This window comes from Magallana gigas, chromosome 2 (genome assembly GCF_963853765.1).
Source record: "Magallana gigas chromosome 2, xbMagGiga1.1, whole genome shotgun sequence".
In the NCBI taxonomy this organism is placed as follows: Eukaryota; Metazoa; Mollusca; class Bivalvia; order Ostreida; family Ostreidae; genus Magallana; species Magallana gigas.
The window spans coordinates 54,628,499-54,648,868 of record NC_088854.1 but is presented as its reverse complement, the minus strand read 5'-3'; the positions used below and the strand labels follow the sequence as shown (position 1 = coordinate 54,648,868).

General features: G+C 34.6%; 3 protein-coding genes across 6 annotated transcripts; 1 reads left to right on the top strand and 2 right to left on the bottom strand.

Moving 5' to 3' along the window:
- Nucleotides 1-1,228: 1,228 nt before the first annotated feature.
- Nucleotides 1,229-20,370, bottom strand: LOC105332138 (MAGUK p55 subfamily member 7). 4 transcript variants are annotated; one of them, XM_034445627.2, is made up of 18 exons: nt 20,097-20,369; nt 14,849-14,918; nt 14,526-14,644; nt 13,900-13,977; nt 13,303-13,386; nt 11,660-11,791; nt 11,482-11,563; nt 11,167-11,252; nt 10,858-10,923; nt 10,551-10,747; nt 10,398-10,453; nt 10,217-10,303; nt 10,048-10,134; nt 9,610-9,690; nt 9,173-9,266; nt 8,945-9,053; nt 1,601-1,741; nt 1,229-1,481 (listed from the first exon to the last, which is right to left on the bottom strand). In XM_034445627.2, the coding sequence occupies exons 2-18, from the start codon at nt 14,889-14,891 to the stop codon at nt 1,305-1,307; spliced, it is 1,719 nt and encodes a 572-aa protein (XP_034301518.2). In that variant the 5' UTR covers nt 14,892-14,918; nt 20,097-20,369; the 3' UTR covers nt 1,229-1,304. The 4 variants fall into 4 exon arrangements, with proteins under 4 accessions (XP_034301518.2, XP_011432890.3, XP_065933361.1 ...); XM_011434588.4 differs by having other exon boundaries at nt 10,849-10,923; nt 20,097-20,364; XM_066077289.1 differs by lacking the exon at nt 13,303-13,386 and having other exon boundaries at nt 10,849-10,923; nt 20,097-20,370.
- LOC109620659 (nuclear apoptosis-inducing factor 1-like) lies at nt 2,869-5,727 on the top strand. Its single transcript, XM_066077292.1, has 4 exons — nt 2,869-3,480; nt 4,736-4,857; nt 5,167-5,335; nt 5,486-5,727. The coding sequence occupies exons 1-2, from the start codon at nt 3,081-3,083 to the stop codon at nt 4,813-4,815; spliced, it is 480 nt and encodes a 159-aa protein (XP_065933364.1). The 5' UTR covers nt 2,869-3,080; the 3' UTR covers nt 4,816-4,857; nt 5,167-5,335; nt 5,486-5,727.
- Nucleotides 5,760-8,701, bottom strand: LOC117681278 (putative nuclease HARBI1). The gene is made up of 3 exons (XM_066077291.1): nt 8,298-8,701; nt 6,515-6,845; nt 5,760-6,238 (listed from the first exon to the last, which is right to left on the bottom strand). The coding sequence occupies exons 1-3, from the start codon at nt 8,505-8,507 to the stop codon at nt 5,760-5,762; spliced, it is 1,020 nt and encodes a 339-aa protein (XP_065933363.1). The 5' UTR covers nt 8,508-8,701.

The window sequence follows — 20,370 nt, the reverse complement described above, 5'->3', positions numbered from 1 at the left end:
TCCTTTTATTAAAATATTCACGTAATCAAGGGCTATTGGTAATGCTTCTTGCATATTTTTTGTAAAATCCTCGGATTCCTTATAGTGTTAATGAATTAATTTAGCCATAATTGAATGATAGATGGCAAAACCATTCATAAGTGTTAAAAATGAATTTATTTGTTACAATAGAATATATTTATCGAAAGACACGGTACACGAATCCTTAAATATCGAGTGGGTAGCTTTCTTATCAAAAAGATCAACATGAAAGAACCATTTACATGTAGGTTGAGAACGTTAATTAATTTAATCATATTTTATTGAAATTCAAATGAGAATGTTGTAATTATGCTATATGTCATAGACAATTTGCATAGTAAAGTAACGTCTTATTAATACATCAGAAGTAATACTACATGTAGTTCAAATATACACTGTGACTGTTTTGACTTTGATGGTCAGCATCTTTGAAATAGTTTATTCAAACCACTTAAAATAGAAGGCAATGTTCAGTAGTGTTCATAGGTAAGTCTGGATTCGCTGATAACAAGCTGAACACAATACCGACTGCGAGGAAAAGGTATCGTGAATTATCGGGCACTTTGCAGTCACTGGACCTGCAGAGATCGCTTCATTTTCCAAGTGCTGTGACATATACAATATATATGTACACTGTACTCGGGGTATTTTTTTTTTCATATTCAGTCAATCTTGTTCGACGAAAGACAACTTCTAGAAACGTGAACCAATAATAAAGCTGTTAGTAGGCGTGGCTAAGTTACATACGTTAAATAATAGAAATTCGAGTAACGCGAAACTAACATTTATTTACCATTTTTTTAATTGGAGCAAGGGTACACTCCATTGACTGTTTCTTACACTAAAACAAAAATTGATTTACCTGATATAAATCTAGTTGTCCTCTTTTTAAATGATTATTTTTACATTTACTGATACTTAAGTGGGATCTAATTTTTTAATTTTAATTATAAATTTAGATGTTTGACAGTTTAAAATTTATGGAAATAATATTGAATGATAATTTTCTGTTCTTAAAGAAGAATACACTTACGCTCTTGAAATATTGGAATTATAAACTTATTACTTCAAGACATTCCTGTAAATGGTGTAATACGTCCATATTTTAACCAAATTAGATTACAAATGATATTCACCCACCTTCCTTATAGGCCTACTCCTTTTCAGCTGACCGTTGTCACTTTGCATAAAAATTGAAAAAACAACATAATATACAACAATTTATTTTGATTTATCAGATATGCATATTTCTAGTATTTTGAGGGGTTCAGACTTCCGTCTTTCTATTCCACCCACGCAGCTGGCACCCACTGGAGATCTTTGGATACACTACCCGCTACCTTGATAAGCTCCTCCGTAGCACGTGATATGTCGTCATTAACAATAACAAAATCAAACAGATGTCCAAAGTTGTTCTCAAGTTTGGCACTTTTTTCAATAACAGCTGATATGATGCCCTCCTTACCAAACGACAAAAAAGAAAGTTTATGTACATGTGCAAATTCTACGATTTAAGAGATGAAATTGTTGAATGGAAGAGGGTGATGTTAATATATATTAACAAGGGCCGATAACTTACTGAACAAGGAGTGGCGCTGCCGTCCTCGCTGGTAAACATGGCGTTGTATTTGAGCCGTGATTCCAGAAAACAAGTGGAAGACGGGGGTTTGATGAAGATAATGAATGGTTTGATCTCTGATGTCCGTAAATACCGTAATGCCTGTAAACACACGAGAAATGTTTTTTGTTAGATAAAAAGCAATCAGTAAATATAACTTAAAGGGGAAGGAAAGTCAAAAACATAATTTTTTTATTTTAATAGAGTGGTGTAAATTATCACATGTGGTCATGCTGTTTTGAAAATAAAATACGAAATTAAGCTTTAATGAACGTTTGAAGTTGGAGAAATCGTATTTACTGGAGGCTGACATGATGTAGAACTCTTTTGTATTAAAAACCAAAAAAATTAATTATTTTGACGTCACACCATCTATTCCGGTTTGGTTTACATATACAAATGAATGTACACAGTGCTCTGAATATAATTAACGCTGGTTTATGCCTTTGAGTTTCTGTTACTCAAATAATCGACTAAACAAATTTGATAATGTTTGAGTTCACACGTCAATCTAAAGAATAAATACATGTATCATTGTATGCATAAATATATGCATTTTCATAAGTAAATGACAGCTGTTAATTTGCTATCATTCAAAGCTGAAAACGACCTCGATTAAATTTTTTATTCCAAGTCAAGTTCTTCGCTAACTGAATAAATGTTATAATTGTAATCGGGATGTTTAAAATTCATTCTTTAAAGTCGGAATTACCATGTCGAAATAACGACGGCAGACATATTCTATGGTACTTGGCATCTGTTGACAATTTCCACATTTACGCGGAGATTTCTCCGACACTAACCTCCACTTTTAGATTTCAACGAACATGCTCCATTTGACGTTAGTTTGTAGTTTGCAAAGATAAAAGAACGGTCTCAAATCAATATTGTTTCAAATTTTCCAGAACTTGTCATTTAGAGCGAATATACTGATGTTATGTTGATAAGACAAACCGGAATAGATGGTGTGACGTCATAGATTAAAGTTCAATCGCAGCCCCCATGGCGGCGGGAAATTTAAATTAAGCGATCGATTTTCTTGATTTATTCATTGTTCCGGGGTTTTTAATGAAAATAAATACGATTAACAATTATTGTAGATGATAATTAATTGATGTATTGTACAACATATCTTTAGTTTCCTTCCCCTTTAGCATGCACGAGATCAACGGTTTTATGCGTTTTATGAATTAATTTTCAAGTTTATTAGGGATGGGGATCAGGATTCGGTTGCACGAACGTCAGTTAAATTAACTCTTAGTTAAAACCGTAACTAGCTGTTAATTTTTTAATGGCAAGTTACATAACTAGGAGTTAATTTTGGGTTGCTCGAAATATTGTTAAGTGTCTATTAGCTAACTAGGATTTAACAGAGCGAACTTAGTTAACTCATCGTTAAAGCCGTCTGCACGCGCCTTTACCCTGCCGTCTGACAGTGACAATGGCGACTAAGCGAGAAAGAAGCAGTAATTGGTCACTGTCAGAAATCAGTATTTTGACTGAATTTTTTGAGAAAAATGAAGATGTTTTGAAGGCAAAGCAAAGCAATTTGATTACTAATTCGCGGAAGAACGCAAAATGGGCAGAGGTGACCGAAATAATAAATGCAGTGGGGATTCAGCGGCGCACGGTTGACCAGGTAAAATTCAAGTGGGGTAACTTGCAGCAAAGTGCCAAGAAAAGTTTCAGCGCTGCACGGAAACAGGCTAAACTCACTGGCGGAGGCCCTCCACCAAAGCCCCCAACCGCGGCTGAAGAGAAAATCATCGATATGATGAAAGATCGACCTAATTTCAGCGGCATTGTTGGGGGCTTCGAGTCCTCAATGCCCGCCACAACAGGTATGACACAATGTGGGTTTTTGACCGATAAATTAATAAATTAATGCAAATCCTTGAAATAAAACAATTATCAATTTTACTGGAAAATTTCACCGATGACTGAGATTGTATGGTTTGTTTACATTGTCGTCTGACAAACACCTCACAAATTGATGACGTCAATTATGGGAACACATTGATGATTGAAATTACAGGGGATTCCCCGAATGCAGACAAGCTTAAAACTTGTGATTAATACATATACCAGTTCTTACCTTATATTAAGTACTTGTACAAGGATGATACTTATAAACTGGCACATGTTTCTTTCACCACAATGATATTCAAAGCTATCGTGTCCATATTCGCTTTTCTGTGCAAAAACACCTAACGTTATAACAAGCAATAACATAATCTATGACTTGTTATTAAAAGTTTGGATTTCACAAATGTCAATCCATCATATCCTTCATTAAATCACATAAAAACTATACAGTAGGCCTAATACTTTCTATACATACATTACGTTTCTTTAACATACAAAAGTTGATACTCACATCACGCACCATTCATTAAAACCATCTGGGTTAGCCCCCCTACTTCATTTAAGAAAATGACGTCAATATTGGGGTGCAAAATAGGTTGTTTTAATATTTTATACATTATTCTTTTTTCAGCTTTCATTTAAAGTAAAAACACACGTATCATCGTTTTTGAAAGTGGGGGGGGGGGGGGGGGGGGGGCGGGGGACTAATCCAAAAAATCTTGAAAAGCAAACAAAAAAAGGGAAAAAGATTACTTTACAAAATCCTGACAACAAATATCCGTGGAAGGGGGGGGGGGGGGAGTTTACCTTTATCTTCAATTTCGCTGTGTATTTCCTTTTTATCATTTCAATATTTTACATGGTCCCTAAAAAGGGGGGGGGGGCAACTCCATGTTAATTCAGTTTTTTTGTATAAAAATTTAAGAAAAATCTTTGCTGCGCAAAAATGTAGCGCCCTCCCCCCCTCCCCGATGCTAGGTGCCTGCAAAATCTTTTATCAGTTTTATCAATTTATTTATCAATAATTTATTAATCGGTAACTGTGTTTGAAAATTAATCACTTACAATCTCGTACACTAAACGTAAAAAAGTTTAAAAAGTTAAATAAAGTGTTTTATATTTTGTATAATATTAAGGGTTATGTCTGATTATATTATGAACAGTTTTTTTCTTACTCTTAAAGTTGTAGCATTACTCTATTATTATAATTTTATAAATTTCTTTCTGTAGGGGTTTTAAAGGATGCTGAGTTAGATGCTCCCGGTACCTCTTCCTCTTTGGAATACGAAGAAAGTCCGCAAGGCAACTGAAACCGAAGCTGTTGAAGACGTTCCTGAAGTCGTAAATTTCGAGTGTGTTTCACGATTTTTTTATTTACTATTTTTCATTTCACATTATTGGAATTTTTTGTTGAAAAAATATATTGTTTGGCACAAAGAATCGAAACGTTCTTCATTAATTGATTGTGAAAGATGAATTGTGCATATTTGACAAAATTAAACCCCTTATATAAAATACATACAAATGATTATAGTTGATGGAAAAAATGATTTTTTAATGTTTTGATATACACTTGTATAATATGATATTTTATTCGTACGTTTTAAAAAAAAATGTATAGTGTTTGCGCCATATATCTGTTTTCTTTTTGTATTTAATAGCAATACCAATCAAATTGTAATACTTCCTTCTATGCACAATGCGGAAAAGGAAAAGGAATCAGAGTTGGGGACCAAGGCCTGCACTTTAAATGAACCCCCAGTATCGGATTCTCGACCCAAGAAACGAAAGAAAATTTCAATTGATGAATTGCAAAGAATGCAGTATGAGGTAACAAAATAAATCAAATTCTTGCATAAAATATTAAAGGAATCAACAATTTTGTTCGTGCATGGATTCAAAGAATATCAGAATAGTTTCCTACACAGATAAATACCGGCATGTTCTAAGCAGGTTTAATATTGATTTCATTTATTTAAGGTTTTATGCTGTCAAAAGACACACATCGGACTCAAGAATGCGAAGATTCAGAAGGACATTGAGCGGTCAGAACTTGAAACTGAAAACTTGAGGCTGCGGAATGCCAAGTTGACCCATGAAATTGAGCTCTTAAAACAAAATCTTGCGCAAAATGAAAATGCCTTGCTTGCATTGCAAGCTTTATCTGATGAGTAAAAAAATTATGAATTAAATAAGTACACAGGTCATGTGTTAAAATGTAATTGTTTGTAGGTTTTTATTTTTATTTGTTACGTTAGAAATATGTTCTTGTAATGAAGTTCCTAACTGCCCTGCCATCCTCCGGTCCTTGATAATTTAATTGCCCAGCGGCATTATCCTGTTGAGGATTACCATCCTCCATCTCTTCCTTTAAACTCAGTGCAATGTTGTGTAGAACTGCACAAGCGCCAATGATTCTACAGACTTTCGCGGGCTTCATTCTAACCTCACTATGCAACACATGAAATCTTCGTTTCCACCAACCAAACACCCTCTCGATAGTGTTGCGCGTGCGACAATGGGCCGAGTTATAGCCCTCCTGAGAGGCGTTCGATGGATGAAGATACGGTGTTAACAGAAATCTGGAACAAGCATACCCGCTGTCACCTAGCAAATACCCATCGTCTACTCCTCGATGATGATTTTCGAGGTATGCGCTGACTTCTGACGCCCGAAAAATGTGGCTGTCATGCGTACTACCAGGCCAGTGGGCATCAACATTAATGAATTTCCCTATAAAGGAGAAAATACACAATCTAATTATAATATCTTACAAAGTCATATTATAATATACTGACTTTTTCCATATAATATTGTTTCCTTAAAAACAGTTCAGAATTAAGCTTCAGTAATTAGTGGAAATATATACTAGACTATAATCAAAATTTAAAATTTTAAAGTAAATTACAATTCTACATACATCTTGTTGTCTTTAATTGTCGTTAAATAAGAATTTATTTATGACAAATTAATATAAATTACATGCAGTGTACACTCAAATTAACACACCGTCATGAGAGCAGATTGCTTGCACATTTATGGAGTGCCATCCTTTCCTGTTCACGTAAGTTGGTTCGTTGTCTGATGGTGCTTGTATTCTCACATGTGTACCATCGATACACCCAAAGACACCCGGGAACCCACCACGCAAATAGAAGTTCTCCTTTGATTTTTTAATTTCCTCTTGCGTAGGCCATTTTAAAAATTGGTCTTTTTTGGTAAGCAGTGCATTTGTTACGTTCTCCACGGCTCGGCTCACCGTACTTTTATCATAGCCCATGGTGTCCCCTATCACTTCCATAAAACTCCCAGAAGCAAAGAATCGAAGTGCAAGCATCACCTGTATAAGATGATCATGGTAATCTTTCTTCACACAGAATAAAAATATGCTTTTGTAGAAAAAACTTGAGCAATTCCAAAATTTAAGATCGATGTGTTAAGTTTCCGCACATTACATTGTTAGATTAATACTACCAATTGTATCTGAAATTTTACCGCAGATCTTTTTATTATTGTCAGTCGAGAAATACGATTTTTAAAAATAATTTGTAGAGACGAATGGACTGCATAATCCGTGATATATTACGCATATTGGGAAAATTAAACAAGAAAAAAGTGTGTTACAGCTCATTTTTTTTTAAATTTAAAATCAATTGAAAGGGGGGGGGGGCATGCCCCAAGTGTCTGTGATTTAAGAGGACTCGATGGTCGTGGCCAGTTAAAGAAGAACTCTATAAAAATATAGGGAAATACACAACTTTAAAAGGTGAATTATACGGATAATTTCTTTACACAACAATAGTTAAAATCTTAAAATTTAGGTAAATTTCGGTAGATCTTAATTTGTTGACCGCCCAGCCACCTTAACATTTCATTGTGTGTAAATTTTATTTTATTTTTCATTTCGTACTCAACTAAAGCTAGTAGAATGCAATACTATGGTTGATAAACAATCATAAGAAATCAGTTAATAAAAATATATAGTACACAACATGATTCATATGAGGTTTTCCGTCTGTAGTTCGAAAAGCCCTATGTTCAGCCCAATTTTCATATAAGAAATAAATAAGCGTAATTATTCAAGTACATCTAAGAAACTACTCGAACAGTTTGCCATGCGAAATTACATATCGTGGAGGAGTTTAAAATGATTACTAATAGTTAATATCAATTCCCGTTCATACTTCATTATTTTGATTTTTAATGATCGGCATAACACATGTACATAAACATTACTTATCACGTTTTCATACCAATATTTTCTACAACTTTTTTTCCAGGAGATTTCAGAATATTACAAAAAATTTATAGTAAAAATGCACAGGCGTTATATGTATTTCTCTAGTAATAAAAATAAACACCCTCTATCTATCAGGTAAATGGTATAAATGTCTACCTTATATTTACATGGTTTTGAAATTTTGAGAAAACGTATAATATCAGGATCCCGTGAAAAAAATAAAGGGCACTTATTTTATGACGTCAAAGTAAAAATGACGTCATATTCGACGTTCGTTTAGAGAAAAAAGTAAAACAAAATAGCATACATACATGCAAATACATCCTATTTATATATATATATATGTTTTGAAGAAATATACTATACACATATTGCATTACTTGTAGCTCTCTAAAACAATTTTTAAGACATACAGTTTTGTACTTTTTTAATTCAATGAGAGAAAGAGAGAGAGGGGGAGGGGGTATTTCGTAAACATGTAACGTGTTATGATTACTTAGCCTATCCATGAAATAAAAATAAAATAAAAATAGATATACCCGTATGACATACCTGCGTTTCCACGGCAATTGACTGGCTTCTTTTAGTAGCCCTTTGTAGGTCATCACGCAGCAGGTTTGCGATAAACAGAATTGATTCTCGTTTGAAACGAAACCTGGATCGGATTTGATCGTCACTTAAATCGTTCATCTCTATTCTCTGCCTGTATACTCTCTCTTTTCTTCCAGCAAACAAATTACCAAACAACAACAAGTTCGCCATTTTGATTTTAATGCTTAGTTAAATATTTAATGTACCTATGTAACCTGAGTTAAATCTGTAAGTTAAATTAGATACTTAACTAAGCTTTAACAGCTTGTTAACTTTTGAGCAACCCGTTTAACTCGCCGTTAATTTTAACGTCACGTTAACGTCAAGTTAACGGCTAGTTAAATTTAACTGACGTTCGTGCAACCGGATCCTGTACTTTAATATTTTAAGTTAAACACAGTGTTACCTTTAAACTTTTAAATATTTGATGAGATTTACTTGTATTTTACGTGATTTAAATTGAAATATCTAATTTTAAAAATGCAAGTATTTATTTTTGTGTCAACATCTCAATGGTGAGTATTATTTAAATCTATTAAACTTGTAGATGATTGCATGGACACATTATCTTTGACACTTTATACATGATAGGGTAACGATTTTCCAACCTTTGCACTTGGAGTTAAAATGGGTGCTCTTCCAGAATCTACTATAGACAAAATGGAATCCCGTCTGGTTCCATAGAGATGACCTTTGTACTCTCCGTGTTCAACAAATCTGAAGAATGGAACATTATCTTGTAGTGGAATATGTTTTGAAACATCTACATCTAGCATGCTATTTATTGACCAGAACTTTCTCTTTAATGACGTCTTAACTTAATTGGTAATGAATACCTTCTAGCTAAAATTGCACTTTCCATTTCCCTCCTTGTTACAAAGTTGTATTCTCGACCCTGGACTTCATAGGATTTAGGTGGTCTTGAGGTATCTGTATCAATAGAATAAGATATGGATAATATCTTTTTCCCTATGTATTTGTAATTTCAAACAATTTCTCCGAAACTATATACATTTTCGGATCCTTCTTTCAATATTTTCAAAACATGCTAATTGTTCAAAACTTTGATTTGTCACTTACATGCTAATAAGTCTTGCCTTTTCAGTTTTCACAAAGGTTTGCCCATCTCTCTCTCTCTCTCTCTCTCTCTCTCTCTCTCTCTCTCTCTCTCTCTCTCTCTCTTCTTGTTAGACGATCAAGTAATGAATGGTAAGTGGCTGTGTTCAAAGAAACCAAAAATCGTTTACTCCATAAAGAAGAGACTAATACGTACATGGGACAACATCAACAAACTGTGACGGATTGCTTCCCATCAGTCTCTGTTTCAGCTCGTTCCTGCCAACGTTAGAAACACCTAAATGGGGTAAAAGACTCAATAAAAACATTTACATTTCTTGAATTGTCCAGCTAAGTGGAATTGCACTCGACATCTTAATGCCCCTAAAGGGAGTTAGAGGCCGCAATCCAATTGTAGTTGGAGATATAAATGATAATGTCAGTAGTTCCCATCATTGTCGTTTATAGCCATCATACAACCACTCTATACAATCAATAGTCAAAACTACTGCTCAAAACGATCCATATTAGTCTTCATCGTGCGTTCATCAGAAGAAACATGTTTATTCACCTGATGGTAACAGTTGATTTTATTGATATATTAGGTACTTTAAAAAAAGACAAGTGAATGTATCTTAGAGGGTCCTTAACCAACCTGCCAGAATGAGCGGCCTATTATGGTCGGGATCGGGTTTCATCAACTCTACCTCTTCATATGTAGGAATATTGCCCATTTCAAATTCTGAAAATATGCATTAAATGTAATTATCCAAAGGATGTTGAGTATGGCTTTGCTGAAGATGCAGATTCAGAATGCATCATACCTCCATTTTGAACTGCTTGATACATGACCTTTTTGACCTTCTTTGACCTTGGGATACGAGGACTAACTTTACAAGGACTGACCGATCCTAAAATCAAAAGTTACCAAACTCCTCTGAATTGAATTAGCGTTGTGCTGTAACAATACACACATTAATGACAGCCAAGACTCTATGTACCTACGTGCTCTTCTGCTTTTTACTTCTTTCTTTGTTGTAAGTTCTTGCAACATTTCACGTCTGTCAAAAGAAAACCCGGAAAAAACAAAAATAAACGTTTAGTTTTGAAACTTTTGGTTTTATATATAGATAAGCTGCATGCACTAGCTGTACTCGCCTTTCCTGTAGAAGCTGTGACGGTATTATACCCGTCATCCCTTCCAAGTCCTTTTCAGGTCTAGCTTGCCACCACATTGGGTCTTCTTGGGAAACAATGTGCAAAATGTCGCCTCTTGTAAAGGAAAGACCAGCATTTTGACAAGGTATAATTGTATCCTCTTTTGGGTCGTAAGAAAACAGTGCTTTCACTCGTGTCTATAAATAAAGCCGAAATAAAATCATACAATTGTAATCTCATTTCAATTTTGTCTTTTTTAAAACTTCCAAACGATATTCCTTTATGTAATTATTCTTACATTACTTGCCCGTTTTTGGGAGGGCTCTTCCTGCCTTTGTACGAGTTTCAGTGTCACGGGTCCAGTTATTCTGGCCTATAATGAAATGCAATACGATATAAGGTGTTTTCTGAAATTTATTGTCATTTTTTTTGTCACGGTACAATTCGGGAAATAATGATATAAATAAGAAAATGTAAATATGCAAAAAAAAACCTGACAATTCTGTATAATTCCAGTCCACTATCTGTGGATTTCCAATGTTTATGATTTGATTGACACTGGCTATATTGCGACACAATTTAACTACTATAGCAATGTTAACGGTTATACATTTACCAACAAGTTTGCCATGTCGTCTGGATTTCGACCCATGAACTTGATTCCATTGATTTCGTGAATTTCATCTCCCACGTGAATTAGACCTGATAGAAATGTGTAGAAAACAATCACTTTTATTTTATGACTTTTATTTTCTGAGCAAATGAAATAGTTTGATTTCTAATTAAGCAGCCAGAAACCGTAGACATCTGCTTTCAATTTGAGTATTGAAAGAACTTTTTTTCTTTGTTAATTTAGACTTAACAGTGTAGAATGCGGAATAACTTTAATTGCTAGGTTTGTTTCGTCTACAAAATAGAAAAAACCGCTGACCACTTCTATGGGCTGCTCCGCCGTGCAATATCCGGGCAATTTCTATAATGCCTGTGTTTTCATTTTCCTGAATTGTTACTCCCTATAAAGAAGAAGAACAGACTACCATTAGATCCCCAGTCGATTGGTCTCACTCTGTAACAATAGATTTCACAGGAAGCTCAGAGTCTGGTCTCACCAGCGGTTCGTCTTTTTTCACCAGCTGCACAACCTTAACATTACTCTCCTCTCTTTGTCTGTCTACTTTGGAATTGCAATTTCCGGTGTCGTAGTCACGTTTGGCAACGACGTCATGTGTGTAAAGCAAGGCCTAGAAAGGTATAATTTGGTTTGTTTAAGGTCGATATATCTCGGTACATTCGCTCAACAATTTTCGAAAGAAATTGAAATTATTATAGAATAGTAGACAACTTCAGAATGCACAGAGTGACATAATTTGTTAGAAACTAAGTGAATTTGAATTTAAAGGGACATGGTGACGCACAAACCCATGATTTAGCAAATATCGAATTTTTACACGATTTCCACAAATTCTATATATCATATGAAAAGATGAACTGTTGAAAAATTAAGGTGTTCAAAGGTAAATTAATCAAATTGAAAAAAGAAATACAGAATTAAGCGTTAGCCCAACACAAAAACAATGAGTTTTTCTTCCGCTTCATAGCTTAGCAAGCGATGGGGAATTTAAAAACCTCCAGCATGATGACACTTCGAGTAACTCTTCTTATTTCCGTTGTCATAATCAAAAAGTAAAATATCTATTTTGAATCACAGTGTCACTTTAACCACTTTATTGAGGAAAATTTAAATTGAATTGATTTTTCCCTTTCAACGTCGTCTTTAGTTCAACTATTGAAAGAAAATACTAATTTGACATCAATGAAACATACGGTATTGTTAAGGTGATGTGGTCGATATTGTTATTGTACAATGTACAAAAAAGGTCTAAATACGTAGAATAATGCATCTTTTAGTATGTGAATACTATCTCCATATTCGCTACAACGAACGTTATATTGTCTATTCAGTGTTTCGATGAGTTTTCTGCGAGTCTTCTCTCATAGGAAATCGCCTCTATCGTAATCAAATCAGATTTGGAGCTCTAGAACTCCCGACTCGAGGTTTTGGATGGGATACTTTACACCAGTAGTCCAAATCCTGGAGCCAGTTTTTACGTAATGCAATTACCTTTAGTTGCAATCAAAGAGTATGAAGCTCGTTTGAAAAGGTGTACGAGATTGATTAGATATTGATTGCTATACCATCAAGCTCGTACACAGCAATCAACTTACAAAAAAAAATTTGTTCAATTTGTTGTATGTTTTGAAGCAAAGGTTAAGTATTGTCTAGTGTTACTATCTTTTGATGTACTCATGGTAACAGAACTATTGATATTCTCACGTACAGCAACACATAATTTGTTTATGCAAAAGCACCAGAAAACATTCCCTGAAATAGAATAGAATCTCTATTTAGGTATATCAAAGAATCATCTTTTGTAAGCTGGACAGTTATATATTATATATTTAGTTTTTCGATCATTAGATTACACACCGGACTTTAAAAGAAATATCTGTATATACATATATTTATATACTTTTTCTGACAAAATAAATCGACAGTCGAACAATTGTTACGTTGACTGACCTGTCGGGGCAACATAAAACTGTTCTACCAATACGCCATTGCTGCGTCATTGCATCTTGTTAGAAAACAGTTTCACAGAAGTTTAGCACTTGAAAGTGATTTGCACAATGGACAACATATGTCTGATGACGTTCTTAACTGCCAAATACTAATTAAAAATAGGTAGTGTACCTGTACGTTTGGTTTTGACAGAATTTCTAGCAGTTCCTCAGAAAGTTCAGAATGGTCGTTGCATCTTCGAATATCACAGAAAATCTGTAATCAAAACTTCAAAATAACCATGAACTCATTCAACAAACTGCAAAGACGCTTCAAAGAGCTGGAATTGGAGACCGTAACAGACATAAAGAGGACCATAAAACTTGGATTCCCTCTCAAAGGAAGTCGCTGTCACGCACGTTCACCAGAGAATGGAAAGTCTTATTACAAAAGGGCAATAAAACTGTTAGAACGAATTGGACAATTGTGACCGCCGTGTGCAGTATCTTGATAATTAACAGGGTACTTTAGAAGAGTAAACCATTTCAGTAACAAGGCAATGCTAATCCGATACTGGTCTCTAAGTTTTCAAAATAAAAAATAAATGATGAACAATTGATTAATTGCGTCTTAATGTACTTATTTTTGCTGTGCTTGTATATTGATGTGGTAGACATCTATATCTAATACAAGATTCAATGAAAACAAACACATTTTAACTACGTCAAAGTAAATTTCCTAGTGGCAGATAGAAAATAATTATATAAATGGAAATCAAAAGGAACTCACATTTGCCGCGAGAGCAACGGCTGCCATGGAAACTGGACGCAATTTTCTGTAGCTTAGAATTGATATACTTTTATAGGACTGCAACGAAAGAAATTGAAGGATATTGTTTTATCAAAGCGAGAGTCTAATTTCTCATATTCATATCAACGTCACACGTGATAATAATTCTTTGTGAAATAAAATTGAACTATATATTGGAAACAAATACTCAGAAAGTCGTTATAAAACATAGCAAGATATGGCAACGGTCGTGAATTTAAAAAATATGAGGATATTTGACGTTTGTTTTACGTGAGTCAAGTTCATTTTGGCCGAAAGAGTAATACATTTCTTTAACTAAATTTCAAAAGCGAGTTTTTCCAACGATTCACTCACACTGTAGTACTGGGTATTTCTCACTTTGAATTTCTTGGTGACCTTTATTATTCACTCTCATTATTAATAGTACTTACTTTCATTGTGACCACCTGACTTATTTTTATTGCGGCCTATACTATTCATTCACACAGTGCTGATTACTTACTTTCTAAGTGACATGAACAATTTACTCTCATAACTAGTAGCACTTACTTTCCTGGTGGCCTGTATTAGTTACTCTCATACCTACAAGTGGTACCAAGTCTTACTTTCATGGTGGCCTGCACCTCCTTCCTTCTAAGGAACCTCCTGAGGAAGGCCACCTCCTCCTCACCCACGGAGAGCTGCGACTGAAGATGAGGTAAGTACTCCAGCAGTGTCTGGGCATCTACACAACAACAAGGAAAATATCAGTAAGTTAGTTCAAAGTTTGTTTTGTTTAAAAAAGACATATCAAAGAGTCAAATACGAACAATAGTCCATAGTATAAAGGAAACTCCAACAAACTTCGTTTACTTCAGCTTTGAACAGATTGCTGGAAATGAAATTAAAATTTATAAAGGGTTACAGAGTAGAGTTTGGATTTGCTCACCTTTATCGTGATAGTTGCTATTGATTGGAAGTGTCATTGGCATATTGACGCATGCTCACGGGGAACTTCACTGAAGAAAAATGGTATGCATTTAGGTTATGTATTTTAGAGCCCAAAACACTTAAACTGTTCATTTTTCATGCATATTGATACTTCTGTGATGAAAACCGCGCATTATCTAAGGTCTCTTCAGCAAACGAAATCAATTCTGAAATTCAGCTCCATTATTAAACAATCGCTCTAACACGTGAATACTTTTAGGATCTCTTCTCATTAGGAAAAGCTTGAGGCATCAGATAAAAAGAGTTCCGATGTTTTAATTCCTCGCCGGCATCGTTCCTCCATTTGAATGTTAAACACAGAGGTCCTAGGGGACCTCTCATCTGATGGCCGGGGCACCACCGGGGACCTCACGATTGATGGAGGATCGCGGACTGACAGCGAGTTTACCCTCCCTATTCCCCCTCCGGGAAACATAACCATGATGGAGTCGTTAAAATACATTACAGCCAGAGATCATCAAACCATTCGTCTCATTCGTGAAAAATGTAAAGTGTATGCTATAGAAAAACTCGAAAGACCTCATTGATCGCAAATGTTAAGCTACTTTAACGTGTATTTGCCGTTTAAAATCGGAGCTTAGTTCTTTCAAAGGAGCAAACGATTTCATCTATCGTGATGCGTCAAGATATAGATAAAAAGAGTACAATGGAACAATATTGCTTTTCTTGCTCCCCGTGGTATCGTGTTGTCTTGGAATGGCTTCTGTCAGATCACATTTTCCTGCGTATTACAACTTTTTTTAAAAATCGCATTAATTCTATAAATGAGATATCATAAGTATGATTGAGGCCTTTAATAGATGAAGGTTGATATCGACCCTGGTAATTCAGTTTGCACAACATCATCATGCAAACAAACAAAAAATACCTGTCCCACAAAACTAAAAAAACTATAAAAAAAATATTTATATATTTTTCATTAACCGGTAGTCGGTTCCAAAATTCAATTTCAACTAGAATACTATTATCTGTGTTAAGTATAACAAGAGAGACCCCGACGACCATTACCGGGGATTGTTGTGATTGTAATCTCTTAGGGCCAATGTTTGATGAGAAATGATGCATTACCATAATCCATTTCATATCTATGGATGTTATTTATATTCAGGAAAAAACCTCCGTCACCGATGGCAGTCTATGATAAATACCATACCAAAGCATCCCGATCAAACAATTTACGAACCTAGATTTTCTTCTTAATCCCTTCTTATCTTCAATGTTTCTTATTAACCAATTTTCTGATACATTTGCTTTTTTAGTTCTGTTTTATTGAATTTAATTCACGTCATTTCATAAAAAAAACCCAAGTAATCAATATATAATAATTAAATTGAACTAAGTAAATCTACATTGATATGCTATCAAATTTGAAAATAAATGGTAAAAGCATGTATGATGTATTTGTGGAATAAGAGAATAGAAATTTATTTCAGTTCAAATAAATTACAGGTGCATCCTTTTGTGGTTTGATTGAAAACAGAAACACACACACACACACACACACAAATCAAACAATGATTCATGCGAAATTACAAACAACAGAAATGCATGAAAATGTTCATACATGTACGAGGTATTTGTAGAATAAGAGGATAGAAGTTTATTTTAGTGAAAATAGAATACAGCTGGGTCCTGGTTTGGTTGAACACAAAGGTTTTGCTAAATCATATGCAACATGGTACTGATATTAGGAACAGAGAGAACTTGGATCTTATTTGATCCTTTGGAGGTGTGCACCAATTTATAGAAAAAAAAACAAATGCCTATATATGAAAGACTGACTAAAAATAGCTATTTCATACTTTGAAATGGAACTGAATGTCACAATAAATATCATTATACTTTCATGTTAAATACTGAAATCTGATTGGTTAAGACGCAGATGGTAATCCGTTCTATTACCTTCAGGGTTAGCAACACACTTGGCAACGGTTAACACAACGAATTGTTACATGCGCGTAAATCATGCGCGTACGGTTCGCCGTAAAAATCATTTCATTTCTATATAATTTAATTCTAGTTGTAACGCGCTTTCTGATTGGCTAAAAAATTATTTTATATCGTATAAAGAATGTTGCCTACGTCATAGTAAGAATAACGTCAAAAACGTATCAATACGCCTGACGTTACGTTTGAATTTTGTACAGTGTTACGTCATTTTAAAGGTCAAATGACCGTTTTTATCTACAATGAAGGGTAAAAAAATTAAATTATATGCAATGAATTCAATATTTATTAGTTTTATACGATATAAAATGGTTTGAAACAGTTTACGCTTTTTTATAAACCGCGAAGCGGTTTATAAAGCGTAAACTGTCCAAAACCATTTTATATCGTATAAAACAAATAAATATTGAATTCATTCCTTAAATAAAAGCAGTAAAATTTTCTTTAGAATTAAGACATTCAGTATAATAAAAAAAATCAGTGCCTTTAAAACCATTGTCAACCTCCACTTTGCGTCGGTTGACAATGGCTTTCTCGGGGTGTCAATTTCAACAGTTACCCTCCCAAACAGGCACTTTTTATATAAGGTTACCTTTATAAAACAAACAGAGGAAAACAGTGCCATAAATAGTGACAGAAACTTCGGGTGATTTGTTTGGTTTCTGAAGATATGGTAGTAGGGTTTACCTCAATGTGCTTATTTCACATAGAGTCAAAAAGATGACATGTAAAGAGTAAATTACTTGTAGAAGTCATCAATAAAGCATCAAAACGTCGACTACAAAAAAACTTGCATGCGATTTTTTAACGTGCTAGATTTAAAAAAAAAAAACACGACTTCCAGCATCTAAACAATTTTCTCATGAGAATCAGATAAAAAGAGTTCCTCATAAGAATTTCGCCAATGGTACTGCTTCCTTATTTTGAACAAGTATTTTTACTTTAATAACTATCAAGAAAAAAACCCACAACTGAATACCATAAGCTAAAATTATTATGACAAATATACAGTTTGATACCCAATTAAGAAAATGGCACTAGTGGACTTAGAGCACAAGATACGAAACACCCAATTATACCAACTCATATACATTGCACCACAGATGTCGGCTTAATAGTTCCTCTATAATTGACCATCATAAAGGTTTTTATCGTGTTCATTGTCTAGACAGTCTGCTCTAACTTGATATCCAAAAATAGGACCCTGTTCGAGATTTACCAAACTGCAGTCACAGCAAGAGGCAACAGATCTCAAATGATATGCTTGAAACAAGACAAATGCTGCAGCCGGCTGCTCCACATTAAATTGCGATATTGACATCATTTCCCCGAAGCTCTTAGGTATGGGCAGAACTGAAAAACTGACGAATTTGTTGTTGGTCAATAAACAGTTGCTCCGAGGAACCAATTGATTGTTCGAGATAATTAATCTTCCCTTTATCCACGACTTGATCATTTGGTAGAAACTGTAGTGTTTGACAAGGGTCTACAACAAATTAAAAAGCAGCACCGTGCGACAGAACCGAGGAACGTGCTGTAAATTATGGCCCCAAATTATTGCTACAAGACCATGTTTGCGGAAGTAATGGAGTGTTGATCAGATTTAATCCAAGACTGAAGAAACTAATTGACTTTCTTATGAACTGTGTCGTCGTTTGTGACGACCCCAAATACAAATCCAGCCCAGGCTTCAATGTGAAGAAAGGGCAGTTTTAGACAACGTTCAAGATGCATGTACATGTTGTAAGGACTAAAGTAGCCGCTACGTTTTAGATAACCAGTTCCGTTGTACGCATCGCTCATTAAGATTTAACCGCTTTACCATTGAAATCGACAAAAAAACAGTTAATGGTAAATCGAACAATTCCTCCAGAAATTCACACTGTAACATCATATAGCCCTAAACGGCAGGAGTTTTTACGGGATCTCCATTCATTTTAATTCGTTGTAGTTGTTTTAATTTCGCCCTCTTACTTTACCATCAAAATTACATACAAAAAGATTTGCCGGTGTTTAAATTTTATCTTGTTAATGCTATGATGTACAATTTTAACGTTTGAAAAAACATTAGTTAATCACTTTTCAGTATTTGTTCCAATGTATTACACGGGAAAACCGTAATTTACTTTTTTTTTGCACCCCGCTTACTTCTACATATTTGCCAGCATATGATCTTGAAATATAGTTTGTATATCAGAAGGTGTCATTGTGATGCAATACTTATTTCTATACTACATCGTATCTGATTAGAGAGATAACAAAGCGAAATTTCAAATATATTTTACGCGTACACGTGCAGCGTGCCTGTCAACGTACTTCTACCTTCAAACGAATACGCAGATGTACGCAGCAAAATGAATTATTATAACTTTCCTATTACACGAATTCAATGAACAATTTTATCTGCTGTATTGCATTTGTTTGATTCGTCATTTGTGGTACCTGGTCTGTTTATTGCCGTGAGTGTTTAGCCACTGCAAGGAGCTAAATGAACTGTACCTTTGCTTGCCTCTCCACTTTGGTCGACTCATCTATTTTGGCCGAAAGCGATAAAGTTGGTTATTAAAGCTAGTACAAGAGCTAAAGATCCCAACTCTTTAGTTTCTTATCTTGGCAGTTTAAGACAAATAATACACTGCCTTGTAAGACGAATCATAAAAAAAACGATTTGTAGTAAATCGTGAGAGCAGGGCCCCAAAGACTACCATATATGACAGATATACGGCACAGGATGAAAGGATTGATGAACGTCTAAACAGATTTCGTACTCTTCTCATTTGGGATATTTCATGCAGACAAATTGGAAAACGATACTACAACAAATTATTCTCTACAAAATCGATCTAATTCAAGACGATGGTAAGCAATTTTTCCTAGCTCTGTCTTTCCATGGAAATTGGGAAAAAATGGTTAATCCTAAGGTATTTCTCTAGGGTACTCGGTAAAAGAATGGAGAGAAAAGCTAGAATATAGACATAAGCTGTACATCAGAAAAAGGGGGGGGGGGGGCAAATCTAGATACCCCTTTTCATTAACTTTCCTTCTGTTCAAATGGTTTCACATAGCTATCTTACATGTAACACAAAATAACATGAAATAATCGTAAATAAATACAGGAAATCCTGAAAGAAAGTGCCAAAATTATTTTCAAATACACTAAAAACACCTGTGATTCATAAGTAGTCCTTTGCTGGTTTGTGAAAGGATTAATAATGATTCGTATAATAATTTGTACTCACCGAAGCGAAAAATGTGTAAAACTTGACGTCAGCATCCCGCACGTGCACAGCAGACGACAGGCATTTTTATATCACAAAAAGTCTTCTTCGACTCGTCTATCTCAATTCTAAACGTGAGCACATTTCTAAATACTAAACAGAGGCGTTTGTTTGTATCGATTTTACCGCGGAGGAAGGAACTGAAGTGGAAGTAGAGACTAAAGAATTCTAATATTAATACATTTAACGGCATTCGTCACTCGGATGAACCGAGCATTTAGTCCAATCAGGGTCT

Excerpts from the sequence above, each read along its gene's own strand:
- LOC109620659 (XM_066077292.1), top strand. The coding sequence starts at position 3,081 with ATGGCGACTAAGCGAGAAAGAAGCAGTAATTGGTCACTGTCAGAAATC. Across the intron at positions 3,481-4,735 it reads CTCAATGCCCGCCACAACAG|GGGTTTTAAAGGATGCTGAG; the intron begins GTATGACACAAT and ends TTCTTTCTGTAG.
- LOC117681278 (XM_066077291.1), bottom strand. The coding sequence starts at position 8,507 with ATGGCGAACTTGTTGTTGTTTGGTAATTTGTTTGCTGGAAGAAAAGAG. Across the intron at positions 6,846-8,297 it reads CAATTGCCGTGGAAACGCAG|GTGATGCTTGCACTTCGATT; the intron begins GTATGTCATACG and ends CATCTTATACAG. Across the intron at positions 6,239-6,514 it reads AGCAATCTGCTCTCATGACG|GGAAATTCATTAATGTTGAT; the intron begins GTGTGTTAATTT and ends TCTCCTTTATAG.
- LOC105332138 (XM_011434588.4), bottom strand. The coding sequence starts at position 14,891 with ATGCCAATGACACTTCCAATCAATAGCAACTATCACGATAAAG. Across the intron at positions 10,135-10,216 it reads TCAAGCAGTTCAAAATGGAG|AATTTGAAATGGGCAATATT; the intron begins GTATGATGCATT and ends GCATATTTTCAG. Across the intron at positions 1,742-8,944 it reads TTTTAACTCCAAGTGCAAAG|GCATTACGGTATTTACGGAC; the intron begins GTTGGAAAATCG and ends GTGTGTTTACAG.